This window comes from Elgaria multicarinata, chromosome 5 (genome assembly GCF_023053635.1).
Source record: "Elgaria multicarinata webbii isolate HBS135686 ecotype San Diego chromosome 5, rElgMul1.1.pri, whole genome shotgun sequence".
Classification (NCBI taxonomy): domain Eukaryota; kingdom Metazoa; phylum Chordata; class Lepidosauria; order Squamata; family Anguidae; genus Elgaria; species Elgaria multicarinata.
The window spans coordinates 35,280,461-35,300,778 of NC_086175.1; the positions used below are offsets into that span (position 1 = coordinate 35,280,461).

The 20,318-nt window shown below is 39.7% G+C and overlaps 1 protein-coding gene across 2 annotated transcripts in view; it reads right to left on the reverse strand.

Annotated features, from left to right (window-relative positions):
- FGF14 (fibroblast growth factor 14) overlaps window positions 1–20,318 on the reverse strand; it is a 349,112-nt gene that overhangs the window by 63,288 nt on the left and 265,506 nt on the right. For both annotated transcript variants that reach the window (XM_063126118.1, XM_063126117.1), the window contains exons 2-3: window positions 13,088–13,198; window positions 10,341–10,444 (exon numbers count right to left, since the gene is read on the reverse strand). In XM_063126118.1, the coding sequence (XP_062982188.1) occupies window positions 10,341–10,444; window positions 13,088–13,198 (215 nt within the window). The remainder of the gene's footprint in view (window positions 1–10,340; window positions 10,445–13,087; window positions 13,199–20,318) is intronic.

A 20,318-nucleotide genomic window follows, 5' to 3' on the forward strand; every position in this document is an offset into this window, starting at 1 on the left:
GCTTCCCAACCCCTTTGGCAAGTGGCTTACTTCTGAAGCATGAGATTAGATTACCATTATTTTAGCATGTATAACGAAGAATGTTCCTTCTTGTACTTTTTGTAACAAAAAGTTCCTTGTTCTTTAGAAGTCCAGGTACAATAGCTGATTGTAATCATGCAACACCTCATGCCTTTCAGAAACCAATTATGAAGTGGGCAAAAGGAAATCATGGGAGAAATGCAACTTAAAAACGGTAGTGCATTTAGAAAGAACTTATCATCATCTATGTGCCACTGATTTATAGTACATCTGCCTTTTGGGGGTACGTATCTCTCTGAGGGCCAAACTACACAAACAGTCATGAGGTCAGTGACTAGATGGACCTTATGGACCTTTATTCAGAATGGGCCATGATGCCATGGGAGAATGTGAGTGTTTTCCCCTCAGTGCCATTTTCCTGATCCAAATTGCTTCCCCATGAAGCTGCTTTTAACTCTACAGGGAAAAACCTACAAGTACCATATGGGCTTTAAAACAAACAAACAAACAACAAATGGACAACCTCCTCCTAATCTGAGTGACTAATCCCTGTCTCTCACTAACAAAGCACTTTTTTAAAAAATGCCTTATTCAAGTTTGGTCATGAAAGCCGCTCTCCAAGGTCTTAAGCGGAGGTCTTTTCCAGCCTTGTTAGCTGAAATCTTTTGAACTGTAGGTGTTGTGGGAATAAACTGGGGGGGGGGGAGGTTCTGCATGCAAACCATATGCTTTACCACTGATCTATGGGCCTTCCAATGATCACTCAGCATTGATAAAAAGTATATATAAATCATGTAGAAAATTCTTGCATTGTAGCTTACCAGCGGCATTGTCCTATTAAAAATTTAAACAGCAACTAACTAATCTGAAATGACAAACAGCTCTTTAGACAATGGCCTGGATTTCACAGGTTGAATTTTGGGTTTTTGTGATGTGTGAGCACATCCCAAACCCTAGTTTGTTAACCACAAACAAACCCAAAAGAGAATCCATGGTTTATTATTGGGTTGTGAACTCTGGGTTGCTTAAAATCATGTAGATTTTACAATGTGAATCCAGAACCATGGGTTGTTCATGAGTTATTTCGCCAGGCTACAGAGGTAGCAGGCAAGAGTGGTTAAAAAACAATACACCAACCCAGCCACTCTACATGCCAATACTACAGTGCCACAAGGCATTTGGGATACAGGGAGGGAGTGGCGAAAGGAAGTGGGAAACAAATGACCAAGGACTGAGAAAACAAACCAGGTGGGGCAACAAACAATAGAATAAATAAACTATAGATTAGTGTTACATGAGAACTGGATCAATATGCCTGTCTTCGATAAATGTATAGTGCAACAATATTTTAGATTTTAGCTCAACAGAAGATTGTGTGACTGTTTACCGAAACCATTGTTTACTTCTTTGGTTTAGTCTTGAATATACATTCACTATGCTGCTGGGATTTAAACTACTATACGGAGGCCTTAGCTAGACCTAAGGTTTATCCCGGGGTCATCCAGGGGTCGTCCCTGCCTGCTCCTGGGATCCCCTGTGTGTCATTTACATGAACAGGGATAACCCCAGGACAATCCTGGGATAAACCTTAGGTCTAGCTAAGGCCTAAGTGTTGCTTTCAACTAGAGGTGAGGAATGTATGGTTCTCTAGAGATGTTGGTGACTGCAGTTCCCATCATCTCTAGTCAGCATAGCCAAAGGTGAGGGATGATTGGAGTCGCAGTTCAACAACATCTAGTTTTACACATATTCGAGAGTGTGGGCTTGTTCAGATGACACTTCCAGCTCTGTGGTTAGCGAAACTGTGATACTCTGGAGTTAGCACTAACCATAAGCCATGCTGCTGCACACAACACTTTAAGCCATGGTTAGAGCCACTAACCCTGCTGCACATGGTCTGACTGTGGTTAGTGAGTGAGCAGGGTTTAGCAAAACACATTGCACAAGACACCTTAAACCCTGCTGCTTAACCAAAAGCCTTAACCAGAAGAGTTTAAGGTGTCTTCTGAACAGGCCCAATGTGTGTGCGCACCCACCAAATGAGCCTTTTAATTTTATTTGGGAGATGGGAGATCCCTCCCAAGCCTACCTGCACACCATATTACAAACTAGTTTTGAAAGTTTATCAAGTTTCAAAAGTGATTTGCTGTGCAGCAAGGCGGTAATTGATGGCTACTGTTTGAGAAATGTGAGTCCAAAGCCCTAAAGGCTCATAGAGCTAGTTGCATATCTCTCTGCACTATAGCCTTGACTTTTTAGTGTTTTTAAAATAAAGGGTGAAGATTCTGAAACTAAACAAAAGATCCCCACTGAGCTAAAGTCTTCTTTGACTTTGATTTAAATATAATAAAATGTCACCTGTGAAATATTGATTACCTTTAGTCTCATTCTCTTTCTTTCTGAATTGTCTACAGTCCTATATATTTCCCTAAGGTAGGAAGCTATTTTCTCAAAATGAGTCTAAAAGGTCTTTAAGATACTGATGACAATGCTAACCAGATGAGAATATGGAAATGTCAGGGACAAAACCCTTCCATGCTTAAAATTCTCCCACCTAAAAGCATACAGACAACTAATAGAATATCTCCATTTCCTGATAGCTCAATACTGATAAGGACTAAACTGTATTTTCTTTGGTGAATGTTTTAGTGAAAAAACAGTTTATCTGGGGGGAAAAAGACTACTCACCATACGCCCCCCACCTCCAATGCTTGCTTCATCCTTCAGGAGCTGCTTTGGCACCATTTAGTTTAAAAAGAGAATTTTGCTTAAGAACATAAGAAGAGCTATGCTAGATCAGAACAAGGGTCCACCTAGTCCAGCTTCTGCACACTGCTGTGTGATGAACTGAAAATGCAAGTTCCTGAGCTCATACAGATGATCAAACTACCCAGAATGAGCTCTCATGTTCACATTTTAGATCACATGGGATGGGGCAGTGGACTGATGCTTCTGCACAACACAGGCATTTGCCTTATACCAGATCAAACTGTTCATAGAATCAGAGTATAGTAGAGTTGGAAGGGGCCTACAAGGCCATCGAGTCCAACCCCCTGCTCAATGCAGGAATCCACCTTAAAGGAATCCTGGACAGATGGTTGTCCAGCTGCCTCTTGAATGCATGTAGTGTGTGAGAGCCCACGACATCCCTAGGTAACTGGTTCCATTGTTGTACTGCTCTAACAGTTGGGAAGTTTTTCCTGATGTCCAGCTGGAATCTGGCTTCCTGTAACTTGAGCCCATTATTCTATGTCTTGGACTCTGGGATGATCGAGAAGAGATCTTGGCCCTCCTCTGTGTGACAGCCTTTCAAGTATTTGAAGAGTGCTATCATGTCTCCCCTCAATCTTCTCTTCTCCAGGCTAAACATGCCCAGTACTGTTTGTCTATCTAGCCCAGTACTGCCTGTTCTGACTGGCAGCTATTCTTCGGTGCCTCAGGCAGAAAGCTCTTTCCTATCACCTTCTACCTGATCCGATCAGGAGGATGATCAGAAGAGTGAGTCAGGCCAAAACACAAGGAGTGGCTTCTCCAGGACAGGTGATTCTATTTAAGCAGGGCAGGCCACAACCATGGTTTCTTTGCTATCTATCTAAAATTATTTCTAAGCTGCATTTAAGGTCAGAACCTGTTCCTTCCCATCATTAGTCCCCTTTCCCACTTGCTGTTTGACACTCATGGAGCACTACTTGCTTCAGTCAGCACAGGGCAGAATGGAGTAATGCCCTGGGAAAGCAATGTATTTGAAAATGCATCTCCTGCATCTCCTGCTTGAAGATGCTGCTCAGTTCATGTTGTTGTTGTTGTTTAAAAAACTGAGGTATTAGCATTTCTATGAACATGGGAAGCTGTCTTATAGCAGGTTGGGCTACTTGTCCATTTAGCCCACCACTGGTTACTCTGACTGCCATCAGCTCTCCACTGACTCAAGCAGAGAAGACATTTACCCATCACTTACTATCTAGTACTTTTAGCTGGAGATGCCAGGCACTGAACGTGACACTTTCTGCATGCAAAAGATGTTCTCTAACACTGAGCTAAGGAGCTTTTCTATATGAGGCTGCTAATCTGTTGTATCTACTTTCACTTTCATCACAAATTGACATATGAGCACTACACAAGGAGTGTTTCCTTTCCTGCTACATAACCTCTAGGTGGCACTACATTGCAGAATAGCACAAATACAAAAGAGAAAATCACACTTTCTTTTGCTTTGACAATTAAAAGCCACATTTTCCCTGTTGGGAAAAAAACAAACCTCACTGAAAGTGCTAATTAGCCACAGAAGCAAAACTGGAGGGTCCTGATGTCAGCTAAAGAATCCATAAACAACCATGACTAGGGAATGATAAGTGCATCATAAATGCCTCATATAGAAAAGCCCATGGCCTCCCTTAAGGCTTTAATCCAGTAACTTGCCTAAGGCTACCTAACCAGTTTATATCTGAAATGGGAACTTGCTAGTTCACAGCTTATAGCTGCTATACTGTACTGCACAAGCTCTCAAATATCTTCCTATCTCTAGTAGTTGATGGAGAGAAAGATGTATGGCTTCAAAAACTGAGGGGTTTCTTTTCGTTTTTCGTTTTTTAATGAGAAACCTCTAGGACCTAGCCAAAATACTGAAATATAGCAAGCACATTTGCTATTCACTTGGCTAAAGTTGGATTTTGAAAACTATAAGTTGGTTATACATGTAACGCAAGTACTGTGTATACACCTAAAATGCGGGGACTTGCAAAGTGGTGAAATAGTTTTCATGGACAGGATTTCCCACAGGATTTCAAGCCTTTCTACCTCTGGTCCTAGTTGAAAATGATGTGAAAACTGCTTCTCTCAAAATATGTCAACACTTCTAGTTCTAGTCCCATATCTGTCACTTATCTGCTGCAAGTCAAGTGTCCCAGACAGTGTGCAGCATCCAAATTATATCTCTATCGTGCAGGCAGCATATCAGTAGTATTCTTTTCTAGCTGAAAGTGATTAGAATTAATTCTATTGCATGTTAATATATAGATAAAGAGAAGTGGGATCTCTTCCAGCCCATCCACATTGCAGTTCTGTGATATATAACTTTACAATCAAAATCCTCATCCTCATCTTTCATCTATTCCTATGTAACACAATAATAAAATCACAGACTTTTAGCTACAATGAGATTGATTGGCAATACATTCAGGACAGATGAAAGAAGCGACTTCTTCACATAATACATAAGTAACATTGAATTCAGAGACAAGTGGGGATGTTGGCCACTCACTTAGATAGCTATAAAAATTAATGGAGGTGAATTCTATCAATGGCCTGCACTGAGTGGGGGTGGGTGGGTTTGGACTCGATGGCCTTATAGGCCCCTTCCAACTCTACTATTCTATGATTCTATGATTAGTCAAGGTGAGTATGTGTAACCTCCATGTTCAAAGACAACACTTATCTGAATACAGGATGCTTTGGAGGACAACAGAAGAGGAGGATTCTTACACTTAGATGTATGTTGTCTTTGTGTATATTATCATATGGTTTTTATGCTTTTAAATTTTGCATAGCGTTTTTAATGTTTTAACCTTTTGTAAACCACCCAGAGAGCTTCAGCTATGAGGCAGTATAGAAATAATAATAATAATAATAATAATAATAATAACAACAATAATAATAATAAATCTAGTCCAAACCCCTGCTTTGTGCAGGAAACTTACATCAACAGCATGCCCACCCAGCCTTTGCTTAAATCCCTCCAGCAAAGGCCAGAAACATCCTGAGACAGTGTGTTTCACCGTAGAAAGAGCTCTTACCATTAGGAAGGTTCTCCTAAAGTTTAGCCCAAATCTGCTTCCATGCAACATCCATTCAGATATTTGAAGACAGCTATCATGTTTTCCCTTAAACTTCTCATGACCATCCTGGTTGCCCTCTTCTGGAAACACTGTAGTTTCTCCCAGTCCTTCTTACAGTGTGACACCAAGTGTGGCATGTTTACCAGGAAATCAGTCCTACCATGTCCAATGGGGCTTTCTGCCAGGTAAGTGCATAGGAATATAAGCCCCATAATTTATAAATAATTTCTCTGCCCATAGATACCTAAGGTGACATACAATGTAAAAATCAACGTTACAACTACTTGATAAAAATGGACTGAGATCCACTTAGTAAGTTGCTTTGAACAATATTTTAAAACACAGAATATAAAGTATTAAGAAAATACAGAAATATAAAAAATAGCAGACTCACTACCAAAGGTATAGGAACCCTACTGATAAGGCTGTGATCTACATTCATTGATCCATAATAATGAAAAATGAGTTTTTCCCCTGAGGGTAATATTTCATCATTTTTGAGTACTACAAGTTCAGTGCTCCTTCAAACCATGACCATCACCCCTGAGAAATAAATGGGAGTTGTGTGAGAACAATGAATGATAGATCTTGCCCAGTACATTTTCCTTTTGATCTGTGGTCTTATAAGAACAAAAACAGGCACCACGATAAATATTTTGATGCACTCTGAGACTTACAAATGTATTATGGCATAAGCTTTCAGGTGCTTCCCCTCTGGAAAATGTTTTGCTCATAACACAGAGGACAAGAATGAAGAATGATCCAATGCACACAACTTCTATCTTTTTACAAATAGATAAGTGAGTCGTTTGCATATAAGGCTCCATGGATTTCATAGTATGTGCACACTAGAGTATCCACTCAGATTAAGGACAAGTCTTGTTGACTACTGTGGATTCTCAGGATTATGACTCACTGAAGTATTCAATTACTGTGGTCCCATTGGTAGTAGCATTTCAGTACACCACCAACACTGAGGCCATAGCTAGACCTAAGGTTTATCCCTGGATTGTCCAGGGGTCAAACCTGTTTATCTAGGTGACACATAGGGGATCCAGTGCTCAGGCAGGGGTGAACCCTGGATGATCCCAGGATAAACCTTAAGTCTAGCTGTGGCCTGAGACACACTCCAGTTTCTACTGGCTTTGTTAATCCACCCATGTTTTCTGCATTCTAAATTCAGAATATTAAACTCTGCACTCAGAAATCCAAAATATACCACTTAACAATACTTTGTGCATGGGTCTTAAACAATAACCGGAGCCTTCAACGCATATTTTATTGCTCTTTTGATATTGCAGACTCTTTTAAAGAAAGAGCATCATTATTATTTTAGTTACATCTAGTTTTTATATTTCCAACTATGCTACACTTCTCTTGAAAAGAAAAGAAAAAAATTTTTGACCACAACATGCACTTACCTTTTACTTAGTGAGGCACTGGCTGTGTTCAGACAACACAATTGTCAATAGTCGGGTAATAATCACCTTGACAGTTGTTTATCTAGGGGGGTACTTCCCACACAACGTGATAATAATCAACTGTGTGTGGATTAGGATCAGTGTTGAATTGACTCACTCATACTCCGCCCTCTCTCCCCTCTCAGTCCTCCCACTAGTATCCTATCAGCAATTGCTGCTGCAAAACTATCCTGCTGGCTGGATTAGACTGCTTTGACTGCTCTTGCCTTGTGACTCAGTGGCCAATGAAATAACCAATGGTGCCCACCACACAACATGATAACCAAATCTGCACAGCGTTCGTTCTTTGAATGGGTTATTTCAACCAAATAACCAACCACTAATTAAAAAAATCCCTTTCTACAACACGATAACCCACGGTGGGTTAAATAACCAACCATCAATATTTAAATCACCATTGGTTATTGTGTTGTCTGTACACAGACAACACAAGATTGAGCCATTCTCTCTAAGGAATCCCTGGCCAGTGAAACAGCAACTTTTAAAATGTAAAGCATCTGCTCATATGCACACACAATATACATTCAAGTACTGCCTTACTATGACAGTGGTTACATTGATTTCAGTAGGATTGGTTTCAGAAGCGTTGGGAAATTCTTCCTTAACTCTACAAATGATGGAAAAAACTGTAATAATATGGATGAAAAACTGCATACACAGACATTGTTCCCAACTCTACCATGTAGAAAATCTTGATGCCACTTTGCTAAAGTAATTGTTTTATTTATACAAGCTTACAAATACATATATATGCACATACGCAATATAATGGAACTGAAGCCACCATAGGAACAGTTCAGGTCTTCTACAGCCTTGAGATAGTGTACACTTTTATGTTGCAGTTTTTCTATGACACACATTTAGTGTTGTACGAAAGAACACAGATGTTCCATATGCCATGCTTCAATGTATGACAGAGAGGTGCTGTACAATAATCTTTTCTTTCTTGATGACATTTCAGTTATAAGAACATTTCTCCCTAATTAACTTTCAGAGCACTGTCATCTATTCAAAACAAACAGAATATTTTTCTTCAGGGTACCACGAGCTTGATAACATGTCTCGAATTCCTCCTAATTAAATAAATCATCATGTTGGTAACTCAAGGCAGCTTTTCAGAGAAGATATATAAAAAGCATAATGACATATCAAGCACCTCCTCTAATAGAGAACACTATGATCCAGCCAGGGGCATTAACAACCTCGATCCAGGCCGCTGTGCATGGATTTGCCTGAATAAACATGTGCTGTGTCCGCAGTGCATGGACCCAACCAGCAGCAGGTCCTACATGCACAAAGCCTTAATGAGACTATCAGTGATATGCTGCTGTGTTCCTGCAGTTGGATCGTTGCCACAGGGTACCTTACTACCAAAATTAAGTATTTTTAATTCAATGGGAGAGTTAAGTACACTCAACTCATTAAATATTTCTCACTGAACTCAATGGAAATTAAATGAACCCAACCTTGGGCTACATCATGCTCCAGGGTAATTAACTCCCAGGAGTACTTTTTGCTATGTGTCGTTTCTTTTGTCTTTTAAGGAACTGGTGGTTTACATTTATATTTGAATATATTTCTGAATCATGGTAATATATGCTTTCAATTCTTAGCTAATGATTTTTTTCTGCACAAAATATTGGAACAGTCTAGTCAAAATGGAATTCCGTTGGAATGGAACATTGGAATTCCATTGATTTCAATGGAAAAGGCAAGCGTGTGCTCAAATCTCTCCCATTGAAATTGATAGGACTCCAGTGTGATTCAGTGTGGCTGGATCTTGTCTACTGCTTATTAACAGGAAAGTTTTCTTGCCTTCAACAATTACATTTACATCCTTGGGGAATATCCATCATCTTCAAATACTATATAATTAAAAGAATGTAGAATAATGTGTACACAGCATCACCCAACCTTTTTTAACCAAAATACATCATTACCTGAATTTACTATGGGCATGTCTACACCACAGGGTGTAGAGGGAGGGAGGGACTTAACAGCTTCCATGATCCTCCCCCACCATCTTGACAGCTGTGCGGCATCCCAGAAGGACGTCACTGCCGCCAGTTTTTTCGATGAGCAAAAGAAGGTAAAAACAACAACGAACCTGCTCCCTACCCCCAATGGGCACAGACTACCCCCGTGCCGCTCCATGCCCATTTCAAACGCCCTGTAAAAAGGGACAACCTGGGAGCAGCGGCCACACGGCCTGTGCTCCGCGAGATGGTCCCAGGACCGAAAAAAATGGTTTTACACAATTCCCTATATCCCGGGGGAAATTCCTGGTCATTTGGATGCACAGGGACGATCCAGGGACTACCCCAGGATATAGGGCTGGTGTATATACATGCCTTATATCTCTTCTTTGGAATTCCATATTCACTCTATCTGAACATATCTATTTATCTACACCTCCGCTATGAATTATCTGAATCCGTGAGGCAGTAACATCGCAAATAAAAACAGGATATCAAAAACATTTGGATTCTAAACTATATGCCTGTAGTCATAGTATTATATAGTCATATTAAACAAAGTCAACCAACCATTGCCTTAAATGCATCTACTGTAATTAACAGGGCCCTTACATGTTTCGCTGCTGCATGGGAGCTGATAGAGCACACCTCCTCCCCACATCACAAAGGTAACAACAGAAGCCTCAGGCCACATTGAAGCAATCTATGCTGTGACTCGTCATTGCACCAGCATGGGCTCTTCCTATGTGGTCCAGACCTTCTGATACTACTTTTGTAGTGCTGGAAAGCACATTGTTGCAGCGGTTTCCACATGACAAACATGACATGCCCTGCAATGGTTCCAAGACATCAGTCTAAAAATCTTATATGAAGTTTTGATCCTTTTATTAAACTCTGAAGTATTTAGAATCCACACATAGTATCATCGTATGCTTCATTCTTTTAAATTGTCAGATTTTTTCCATGAACTGGATCTGCCTTATTGCAGAAGAGTGACTTACAACCAATAGTCGTGGCATACTACTTACTGATGTATAAAGGAATCCTTCTCCATTTAGGGCTATATACAAGCCTGTTTTTACACCCTGGATAGCGACAACTCGAAGTCCCACTGGTATAAGGTTGAACAATGCTGTAAAAATAAAGAAGATCTGTTAGAGGCAAGCAAAGAAAAACATCAAAGTAATGTACAAATTATTTTGCAGGTGTAAAAACCTACATTATGGCATTTTATATATTCTATTTGTGATGACAGATCGATAGATCAATAGATAGTTTTTAAATAGCAGTTGCTAAAATCCTATGCACATTTACCCAAGACCAGGTTCAGACAATATGTCCACAGCTCATTGCGGGTATTTCACCCATGACAAACTACATTCATTTATTAATCCTTTGTGGGATTTGAAGACAACTAAGAAAGAACATAGATTGGCAGTTTAAGGGCAACTAAGGTTCATTGCACTATAGAAATTAGATTTTTAAAGCTGATAGTGACTGAAGCAGGTTGCTGAATCTCTGCAAATAAAAAGCTTATTAACCATTAATCTTATATGTATGTTTAGCAGTCTGCATTTTATCTGAATAGCATTACATAAATTCAGGGAAGACTCATGCAAACACCACTGTAAATACTGTCTCTAATATTAGTAAAATATTAAATTGATCAGGATCAGTATTTGACCCCAGCTGCTCATGAATGGTTAGTGATTCATCTGTGTATGCACACTGGAGTAACTGTTTGCCAAGATGCCCATCCACCTGCCTAACCTATGCCAATGGATGCAACGTCTGTTTTCCATCCTAATGTATGACCCTCCTTCATGTACAGCCATTCTCCAAACTCTAGAGTAGCCCACAGAGATACATGGAAGCAGCGATTCCAGCACAGCAAAGGGGAAGCATTGAGAATGGCATTTTAAGAAATCCACTTTTCAAAACAGAAAAGAGAGCATGGAGCAATGACCCAGATTGCCACCCATCATATGGGAACCAGACTAGGCCCTCAAGTGTTTAATACAATAAAGGAGATGTCTCGCATTTAATGGCAAATGAGGGGTATCTACACAGCTCTGCACTGCTTCCTTGGGGCAAGATAATGTTGAAGCAGACACCATGTGAGGTTCCACATGCACCCTAACAGATACAGCAGAGAATAGTACTGGCCAGCTCACCTCTTCATGGAAAGGTGCTTCTTTATATTTAAGGACATTTAGAATTTAAAAAAAAGTGCTGGCGGGAAATACAGATGTCTTTTTAAAGATCTCTCTCTCTCTCTCTCTCTTCTTAAAAGGGTGACTGGAGTAATCTGAAATTATTTGTCAGCTCAGTCTGAATGCTAATATGGTCAATCTTATTCATGAGTGAAGTACTAGAAAAATGCAGATGAATGTTAACCACACAGATTCTGATACCCAAACCTTATTTATTTATTTATTTATTTGGTAATTTTATTCCAGCTTATTTCAGTTAACCATTTTCATTGAACAAATTAGCATTGTAAAGTTCTCAAATTCTAAGAAGTAATGCACACATATACTTTGAAAAAAAATTGCAGGAATGCTTTATTCTACCTGCACCATTTGTGTCCCCTTAGGCCTTTGTAAAGGCATCTAAGCAAAGATGTAAGCCGATTGGATCAGTATGACCTTAGCAAAGACTGTGGGTCAATCAAATGGTCTTTCGCCAGAAATCCAATCATGTCTATTTCCTGTGGAGTGGGGATGTGGGAATTTACCTAGCCTAAGGCATGGGGAGCTGAGCAGTCCTTGAGCCTCGCTTACAGAGGTAGGCTCCGTGGCCTTGTGTATGAGAAATCTGTAAAGTCCCTGAGCCCTCTGGCCCCATCACAACAACATAAGTACAGCATTGCTGGAGTAGAATAAGGGTCCATCTGAACCAGTGTCCTGTTCCTAACAGTGGCAGTCACATGTCTGTGAGAACCCCCAAAACAGGATATGAATGCAACACTGGGCTGAGAAAGGAGGCATATGCCATTGCCTGGGGGGATATAGAAAGAGGCTGGCTCAGCTATCACACAGTTGGGTCCGGCTGTGCTTAGGAATTGAAACAGCTCTCTTGTACTCAAGGCTAGGCAGCTGTGGACTAGGCCTGTGGACAGGACTGCACAGCTCTACCAAGGCTAGGGAATTTCTGAAAACATAGCACGCTTGAGATGTGCGCCATTCTCCATGCCAGAATTCTTTAGAAATACAGCAGTGAATTACCATCAAAATTGTGCATACAAACCTCAAATCCTTTGCCAAAGTCTGGCTGGGGAAGAATTATCCATGAAATATTAAAATAGTCCTCTGTCCTATAGCAGTGTTGCTTCTGGAAGTCTTTCTTCTTGTTATAAGAATAACTACTAAACACCTGGTATGCTTAGCAATATCTCAAGAGAGCTGCCCATTACCGGATATGAGTAGGATATGACTAGACTCTGCTGAAACTGGTTTGCGGAAATGGGTTTCTTACCAAATTAGCAAGTATTTTAGTTATGTTTGAAACAAGATTGGTCAATATGAAACAGGTCTTAGGTTTCCAATGGGTAGCTTCAGTGTTTTCCTGAAATCAGATGCTTCTTCTCATTCATAATTATGAAGCAGTTTTCCCCCCTTCTAAATGTCTCCAACAACAACTTTTACAAAAATGCACATCAGAAAACAACCAAAGCCATGAGAAAACAACAATGATGCATGCATGTACATCATGAAATGGTTAACTGAACAGCAAGTGTGAGAGAGTTGAATAGTTTCCTAGTGCAATCACTTACTAGAATTACTGCTGTCATCCTTGGTTCCATCCAGACTTCCATCGGGGTGCATTTGCAAGTAGTAGCCTTGCCTGCAATATAACCTGGTCACTATACCCTTGAGCTGGGGATCTGAAAGACAAACATATTTTGTCACTAGCCTCGCATCAATTTTATGAAATAGCCCTATGTTTCTATTTGAGAAGGAAATCTATTGTAGCAGCATAGCTGCCTTTATGACTACAAACAAATCCCTAATGGGTAATCAGCAACCATGATGTTTCCAAGGAACTGGAAATATAAACAATGAAAAACAATGCTCTTATCATAAGTCATGGATGGGCAACTTTTTAATAACAAAAACTCTTGTGCCTCTTAAAATCTCCTTAAAGGCTAACACATTTATTCTGGCATAAGCATTTGTGAACAGGGTCTATGAAAGCTTATGCAAGAATGTGTAGTTTTACTGTCACAGACTAACTTGGCTATCCCTCTGAAAATTGTTACAATTTTTTTATGTTTCTTCACTACAAATGAACTAGCCCCATATGATCTTTAACAGATAAGCCTTAAAGATCCTCTTCTTCTGTCAGTTAAAGCTAATTTCACAGTGTGTTGATAAGAGCTTCAGATAAGTAATTGATTATATGCTTATCCTGTTATGCTTTTTTTTTAGTTACAGCCCAAAATGTTTGTACTTGTACATTTTGTTCATCCCTCACATTGACAAACATCACAGTAATTTAAGATATTGTCTGTGTTGTCCACACAGAATAAGAAGGGGAAAGTTACCTATATTTTATTGGAAATATCTTCACTGGTAAGACCATGGAAGCAAACAGGTAATGGATTGGTCTTTGGACCCATTAGACATGATGCTGACTAACACCAGGAAACCCACTGACTATGAACAACCACTTAGTAAGGAAGACTCTTAAGAAACAGAAGTGCTGAAATATTGGAAACATTCCCAACAACACCAAAATAGAAATGTTATTTCTTCAAATCAAAACCAAGCCTCTTACTCTTACAAGTTATTTTAATTACTCATCTCCATTTCTCAACATAAGGTCAATCCTAACTCTTTCCGTATTTCTTTCTTTCTACAGCCCACATGTCCTTGCTCTAATCCTGCTGCTATAATAGCAGGAAACATGCACAGGATCCACTTTCTCCATTTGAAGTACTTCCTACGACTTCAATTCCTTTGCAATGCATATATCAACTTGAAAACTGGTTGGTCTTTATTGTCAGCTTACATAGGAATGTAATTTCGATTCTTAAATGGAGTGGAGATTCCTTATCTTAACGCACTGCAAGTTATTAACATAGGCTGGGGAGTACAGGTCAATCATTAATCAACAACTAGAAAAATGCTACTTTTCAAGTTCACATTATTCATGACCCAAGGTATTATGTGTTAAACTTGTTTGTTAATAATGAACAAGGTTACATACATGCAGCTTTTACTGAAACATATTAAAGTTTTATAATAACACATGAAATATGTGAGTGGAAGAAATTCTGTCAGTGGCGCTCTTGAGAAATAACTAGCAGAAGATTTCATGCAACATGTGCTGGTCTACAACCAAAATAAACAATCTGAATCTGGATTTCCTGCAACATGGACTTAATTCAAGGCCACATTTTAAGATGAAGTACACAACCTTATACAAAAGATTGTGCAATGCCTTGCGGTCCAGATGTTTTGGCCTACAACTCCCATCATCCCTCACCATTGGCTTAGCTGGCTAGGTCAGATTTAGAAGTTACAGGCCAAAACATCTGGAGGGCCACAGGTTGCCAACCACTATACTAAAAGTAGCACTTCGCAAATTTTCAGTTCTCTTTTCTCATGCAAAGTTCTTCTTTAAGTAGAGGAAAGCCTCTCCACTTATGGCTAGCAGCGAGTAGAAGGGCACCTCCAGATCCAACCCCTTAAATCCTGCATTTTTAGAAATACGTAAAAATGACATTTAGGCAGCTGAAAAAAACATTTTTAAACAAGAGAAGAAAGGGGGAAATACTCTGTTTCAAATATGCTTCATTTTGTTGCAATATCAAAACAAGGGACTGTTGTGAAGCACAATACTAGCCAATATTAAAGCAAATGATATTTTAATTATGGTATGTATGTTGAGTGATGTATTCACATAGATTCACATAGATGGAACACTTAGGTTGTAATAACAATGTTTACTCAGAAGTAAATCTCATTGTTTTAAATAGTACTTGCTTCTAAGTAAGTTACGCTACGCTGCACTGCAATCCTATGCACATTTACCTGTAAATAAGCACCACTGAATATAGTGGCTTACTTCCAAATGAACATGCACATCATTTATGAATTTAATCTTATTTTAGAAAGTTACACCACACAGATATTGGTATCATGACTTTACAATTTCTTACCACCATATCTGGCTCATATTTATTTATTTATTTAGCACCATCAATGTACATATAGGGCATTATTCAGGTCAATCCAAGTACTCACCTTCCAGTACATAGGCAGGCCATCATACATAGTTCCTTATTTGTGTTCACAATAGAAATAGGTAGCATGGCATATATGTGCTCACAACCAGAAATGCCCAGTAGCTTAAATGATGTACTTGTATCCTACAGATTTGGGTTTGAATGTCTGGTCAGTCTTGCACTCACTACACAACATTTACTAACCCTCAAAATAATCCTGTATGGAAAAAAATTAATATTCCCATTTGGCATCAAACTTGAGTAAAATATGGTAAGTCATGATGTTTCACTCAAGTTCCATTCCATATAAACATATGGTACATAAGAAGCTACCTTGTGCCAAGTCAGACCATTGGTTCATGTAAGATGCATTAGTCGATACTGTTGACTTTAACTGGTGTCGGCAGCCCTTCTCAAAGATAATATTAATGATATTTCAAATATGATTATTGGAAGGTTGAGTAAGTGTTGTAGTCCAACGTGTTTTGCAATAGTAAGTTCCTTCTTCAAGAGCAGACTTAGGCTTTCATATTCTGAAAACAAACTGCTTCAGCTTGCAGAAATGGTGGGTATCTTTCTTGTGCTATGTTTTTGCTCCTGAAGAAAGAATTTATCATTCTGAGAGACGTTGGCCTGAAATATATTTTAATTGTTGGTACGCTTTACAACTAGTTTCTCTTTCTGCATTCTTTTTTGGGGGTGTGCTTCTATCCTGTTTTTTGTTCTGGGAAATTATCGACATGCATATGATCAAATTGGCTGTTCCCACAAGACATACTGCAGCAATCTAAGGGCAATGGTATTGTTGAACTGCTAGCATCAGGGCAAATCACTATCTCTTTCTCTTCCTTTTTATCTGTTGTTTTCCTGATTATGCTAATTTTCTTCATGTGCCCACAGCTTTTTCACATCTTCTGAAATATAGCTTAAACAGGGTTCATCATACTGAGAGAAGAATAAGGTGCATGTATCTCAGAAAATGATGCTAAGCAAGGACTGATAGAAGGAAGCCTTCTACAGTCAACTGGAATCTATTGTCATGTTTTAGATATTAATATCAAATAAAAATGGATGTGTGTGTGTGTGTGTGTGTGTTGTTTATGTGATTTCAAAAAAATACTTTAAATTTTAAAAGACGGGGATAATTTTGACTTATAGCAGGGGTGGAAAAGTCTAAGGCTAGTACTGGCCAGAGCAGCATGAAAAGACTATAATTTTATGTAATTATAGATGTAATCTTTTTTTTCCCTTTAAAAATGTTTGTTATGTTATTATTATGTATGTGCACACAATATAGTAATAAAAATAACCTTTAAAAATGAAAAACAAATTGGGGACCTAAAATTATTATTATTATTATTTTACAGAGTGACCCAATAAAACAATATGGCAGGCCTTTTGCCTAGCTTTTAAATCATGTTGTATATGGTAAAATGCATGTTCTTAAATCATGTGATCAGATTCAGAAGTAAATGTAGCTATTGCATTTCTCTCTTGTTGTTATTATAATTTTAAAGTATCTATGCTTGTAGATGGAAAGCTTTATGCTGCTAACCCCAAAGGAAAAACCCTACAACAGACTATGGGTTATTTAAGGGTTGTTTAATTCTCAGCCTCTGCCACCCGGGTACAGACACCACAACAAGCCATGGCAACTCCCCCCTGAAGGGATTGAATATTCAAAATGGCTGCCAGCACACACCCAGTATGGTTTAAATAAGCCATGGCGGGCTGCAGTGATTGTTGAACCTGCTCTCTGTGTCATTTCTCCTTCCTCATCCTTCCCATGCTGCTTTCTAGAGAACAGAATTTTCTTTGTGTAGCTTTCTAACAAGAACAGAAACAATAAGTAACTAAAAACCTCCATCAGTCATGGAAGTCTGTGATTCCAAAGTGGCCATGCATGAACAAACCCTCCATGAAAATCAAATCATGTAATCCATTTTAATTTGTCACAACCAGAAAGGACAGCGATATAGCAGAATGCCAGGCCCATTTGTCAACTTGCTTCTAAATTGTAAAAAGCCTAGCCAATCTGCATTAGTATGATTACAAATTCAGAAGAATCGACAAATCACTAATTACATATATATTTTCCATAACAGGGGGACAGAAAGTAGAAAGGACAGCAGGATAATAAAGGATCCCCCTATATAAGAGCACAGGTACCTTGATAAGTAAAAGTAATTCAGATGGTGCACTCTTTTATATAAGGTAGTGATTGTCATCATTTTTGTATGTCATTCATCTCTGTGCCAGCTCTGTATAAGCTTCCCATAAATCAAGGTTTTATCCCAAAGCTTCAGGTGAGTGCTGAAGTGACAATGGAAGTCTGCAGGCTAGAAAAGGTTGGCTCCATTTTGCACCTGGCAATTCTACCTATATCACAAACTAATGCAATTCATTTGGCTACAGCCTTTCAGAAGTCCCTTTAGAATTTTAATTTGTAAAGCACCTGGGAAAATTCCATAGAAAATAAGGTATTCCAGATCATCAGTGAGCAGCTCAGTAGGAAGAAGACAGCAGCCTAATTTGCAATGCTAAATACAACATTCTCAACCACAGCCAATTTTATATTGTTATGTACAGGAAGCTTCTTCTATAATACAGAGTGGCAGGGTTCCTTAACTTGTTATTAACTTCATTTACTCCTTGCCAGAATGCATAAAGGCACACGAAATGAAGTGGTATATTCTTTCTCGTTAGATATGCAAAAACATCACTCCAAAATGCTGCTGGCATATTGACAGAATGTAGTACACTGTATGCGGTCCTATTTCTTGTTAATATGTGGATTGCAAAAAAATATGGAAAGGACTGATTCCAAGCTGAGCAGAAGCAGAGAACAAGAGCTGCCCCAGCTGGACTAGAAGCTACAAAAGGAAGCCAGCTCCCAGAGAGTGAATGATCAGAGTGAGCAAACAGGAATTTGTCAGGGGGAGTGTAATGGAAGAGGAGAGTGTAGTGGAAGAGGAGACCAAGGCAAGGAGGAGAAGAGAGGCCTCAAGTAAATCCAGGAGGCTGTGTGGTTGCCATGCGCTCCTGAGTGCTGAGTCAAGGGTCATGTCCTGAGAGTTGCTGCAGGGCCTGAAGGGGTGTGGCCTGATTGCTTTCAGCAGCTGAGTGGGCAGGGAGTCTCATTCTGATTCCTGACTCCAAGCTGAGCAGAAGCAGAGAAGAGGAGCTGCCCCAGTTGGATTAGAAGCTACAAAAGGAAGCCAGCTCCCAGAGAGCGAGTGAACAGGGGGAACAAACAGGAGTTTGGCAGGGGTGATTCTTAACAAATTTTTCACCTCTTAAGTCACACTCATAAAGTAGGGGACTTTGTTGTGTACCTTCAGAGAGGACAGGACAAAGCACAGGCAATTCCAATACAATCAGAAAGGAAGAGACAAAACAAAAATAGAGAATATGGACAGAAAGGAGTCTCTAGTGGTGGTGACCTGCAAAGTGTGTGCAATGTTTGTGCTCCTGCTTGAGAACAACATGGTGTATCCCTGCAACAAGTGCAAGCTGGTTACACTATTGGAAGAAAAACTCAGAGGACTTGAGCAGCGAGTTTCCACCCTCCAAGGAATAAGAGAAGGCAAGGAGTTCTTAGACTGAATGGTGGAACTGCAACACCAACAAGAAGCACAAGAGATTGAAGAGCAACAGCAAGCTGAAGCAGAAGTGGAGAGTGCTGAGGTGAGGAAAGCCAATGAAGAGGAAACTCCCTGGAAAAGACTGACAATTAGGAACAGAAGAACTAGAAGACATTCTGCACCAGTGGAAACACTAGAGCTATGCAACTGCTTTCAGCTACTGGAAGATGAGACTGGGGGACAGCCTGCAGAGGAAGAATTACAGGGAACCCCATGCAACAGTGAACAAGAGGCAGAACATCAGTCGACTAAGAAGAAGAAAAGAGTTGTCGTTGTGGGAGACTCCCTGCTGCATTGGATTGAAACCCAAGTATGTCGTGAAGACCCATGGAGTTGCCAGGTATGCTGTCTCCCTGGAGCACAGATTAGAGATGTGACTGAAGGGTTGCCAAAGCTCATAAAGCCCACTGACACATACCTTTTCTTCTCATCCATGTGGGAACAAATGATATTGCCCCTACCTTCAAAAAGGGCAAAAAGGAGGAACCTGGGAACTACAGACCAATCAGTCTGACATCCATCCCTGGGAAATTTTTGGAGCAGATTATAAAGAAGTCAATCTGTAAGCACCTTGAAAACAATGCAGTGATTACTAGAAGCCAACATGGATTTGTGAAGAACACATCCTGCCAGGCTATCTGATCTCATATTTTGATCAGGTAACCTCCCTTGTGGACTGTGGGAATGCAGTGGAGGTAATATACCTTGACTTCAGCAAAGCTTTTGACAAAGTGCCCCATGATATTTTGATTAACAAACCAGCTAAAAGTGGGCTAGATGGCACAACTATTAGGTGGATCCACAGTTGGCTACAGAATCGGACTCAAAGAGTGCTTATCAACAGTACCTTCTCAAACTGGGGGAAGGTAACGAGTGGGGTAATGCAGGGCTCAGTCCTGGGCCCAGTGCTCTTCAATATTTTTATTAATGATTTGGACGAGGAGGTGCAGGGAACGCTTATCAAATCTGCAGATGACATAAAATTGGGTGGGATAGCTAATACCCTGGAAGACAGAAACAAACTTCAAAGTGATCTTGATAGGCTGGAGCGCTGGGCTAAAAACAACAGAATAAAATTTAATAGGGATAAATGCCAAGTTCTACATCTAGGAAAAAGAAACCAAATGAAC